Source organism: Heterodontus francisci, chromosome 28 (assembly GCF_036365525.1).
Source record: "Heterodontus francisci isolate sHetFra1 chromosome 28, sHetFra1.hap1, whole genome shotgun sequence".
NCBI classification, from domain to species: Eukaryota; Metazoa; Chordata; class Chondrichthyes; order Heterodontiformes; family Heterodontidae; genus Heterodontus; species Heterodontus francisci.
The window spans coordinates 23,679,942-23,682,253 of NC_090398.1; the positions used below are offsets into that span (position 1 = coordinate 23,679,942).

Sequence of the window (2,312 nt, forward strand, 5' to 3'; positions counted from 1 at the left end):
GAGTAATATCTTCACTCAGAGGGTGGTGATTTTTTGGAACTCTGATTCACAGAGGTCGTGGCTAGTGGCGAGTATGCACAAGACAAAGATCGATCGATTTCCAAATATTTAAGATATCAAGACATATGGGGATAATGTGGGAAAATCAGCCATGATCTACTTGAACGGTGGATCAGGCTCACGGGCCCAAATGGCCGACTAGTGCTTCAAGTTCCTTTGTTGCTATGTTATGCATTTCCTTTCTCTTTCTTACAGTGAACTTGATGACAATTGTGATTCTATCCCGAAGAAACTGTGGCCTTTCTAATTGTATCTGTTTACATGGTGGCCATGGCAACAGCAGATCTACTCGTCATGATCATCAATGTAGTATTGTACCATATTTTCAGTTCTAACTTTCCACTTTCCTTTCTGTTCCACACTCCCGTGTGTAAGTTTATTCTATACATGACTGCTGTCAACCTCGATTTATCTGTTTGGTTTACTGTCTCCTTCACATTTGACCGATTTGTAGTTATTTGCTGCCAGAAGTTTAAAACAAGGCATTGTACAGAGAGTACTGCAGCTGCCGTTATAACAACGTTAACTGTTCTGATTTTATTAAAGAACTTTCCATTTTTGTTTGCTTTCGAACGCCAGCAAATAATTAACACAGCGCAGTGGGGCTGCAGGTCACGTGTAGCTTTTTTCTCTTCATCTCTCGGTAAAGCCTACACTTGGTTTCATACTGCCTGGGTTGTTTGGGTTCCTTTTATTTTCATTGCCTTGTTCAATTCGTTAACAATCAGACGTATTTTAGTAGCCAGCAGAGTCCGAAGGGAACTCCTGCATCCTACGACTGACAATCAATGTGATCCAGAGATGGTGAACCGAAGAAAATCCATCATTTTATTATTCAGCATATCAGGCACTTTTATACTGTTGTGGCTGACGGCTGTCATCAGTTTCGCAACTACTGGACTGGTAAACAGCAATTATTACCGAGGTGACCGCACAAACCCTGGATATATCGCCACAGAAACCGGAACTATGTTGAAGTTTTTGAGTTCCTGTCCAAACACATTTGTTTATGCTGCGATCCAGAGGAAATTTAGAGAGGAACTGAAGAAGGTGCTGAAATCGCCCGGGAAACTGATACTAAGGACGGTTAAAAATCAAAGAAATACGAACTAGATCTCTCTTTGGAGAATTAGAATTTATGTTTAGCTCACTCCAAGAGGACGAGTTCTTCTCTCTTTTCAGGTACACCAAGACAGTTCTTATAAAACCTTATCGATAGGCGAATCGATTTCTGCCCCTTGTTTGACAGTCCAATTTCCTGTTCTACTACAATAGAGGAGAAAAGTTTATTAAATGCGGAATTGTTGCCTCGTTTCTTATTTTCTCGCTAACAATGAATAACAGACTAACACTGATGAAGCAGACGCTAATTGTACGATGCCTCTACTGCCTTAGTCAGTTGGTCTGTATCAGTGTTGAGATTTATGGTAATTTTAAGGTTCTTGTAGATGAAAGCTAATATGTGAGTCTCAACAAAACATTGAAGTGTTTGTTGTAAGCGAATTAAATATACAGAGCTAAAAATTATTTAGGCGTGAATAGTTCAGGAAAAGTTGTGGATCGTGTATCTATAAGTCGGAGAACGTGATGGATATGTTTGTAAAACAATGGAGAGAGTTCTGTGTCTGCTGTTGATACAGGCTGTTCGTGGAGGATATCGGAGTATAATGGGCACCCTTAACATCCGACTCTGCTATTCCTTCCACTCAATGCAAGGAGATTCGAAAAGGATCTTTGTCTTGGCCAAAATTCAATGCGTATTTTGCATTGTATTAAAGGGAAGAAAATGAATGGCCAGCCCTGAAGTCCACAAGTCTCATGACTGCGAAAAAATCATCAAAAACAAGTCAGAAATGTGAACAATTCATTTGCTATCCTATAACTGCAGGAGTAAAACAAGTGCTCCGGAATATATTTGGTGAAAATTTCCAATATCAACTGAGTATTGAATGCATTGGTTGCTCGTGTGGCAAGTGTTGTGAAATACATCCACTTTTGAAACAGCCACTACATCATTACATATTAACCACCCACTTCAGATTGTGGCACTCTTCACGATGTGCCAGAGGAAATGGCGCCATGGTTTGATTGTCTAAAACCAGGAAATGCTGCAACCTTTCAATTTCCTTGTCAGAATGCTTAGGCTTTCTCCATAATCAGCTCTAATTTCCCCTGTCGTGAAATTCTGTTGGACACTTCAGTGGGAAGAAACACCCAACACCAAACCCATCAGACCCAGCATAATATCAGCT

At 40.3% G+C, this 2,312-nt stretch overlaps 1 protein-coding gene across 1 annotated transcript; it reads left to right on the top strand.

Annotated features, from left to right (window-relative positions):
* The first annotated feature begins 330 nt into the window (after window positions 1-330).
* On the top strand, window positions 331-1,173 carry LOC137345148 (probable G-protein coupled receptor 139). The gene has a single exon (XM_068008618.1). It carries the CDS (start codon window positions 331-333, stop codon window positions 1,171-1,173), a length of 843 nt encoding a protein of 280 aa, XP_067864719.1.
* The last annotated feature ends 1,139 nt before the right edge of the window (window positions 1,174-2,312 follow it).

Excerpts from the sequence above, each read along its gene's own strand:
- LOC137345148 (XM_068008618.1), top strand. The coding sequence starts at position 331 with ATGGCAACAGCAGATCTACTCGTCATGATCATCAATGTAGTATTGTAC.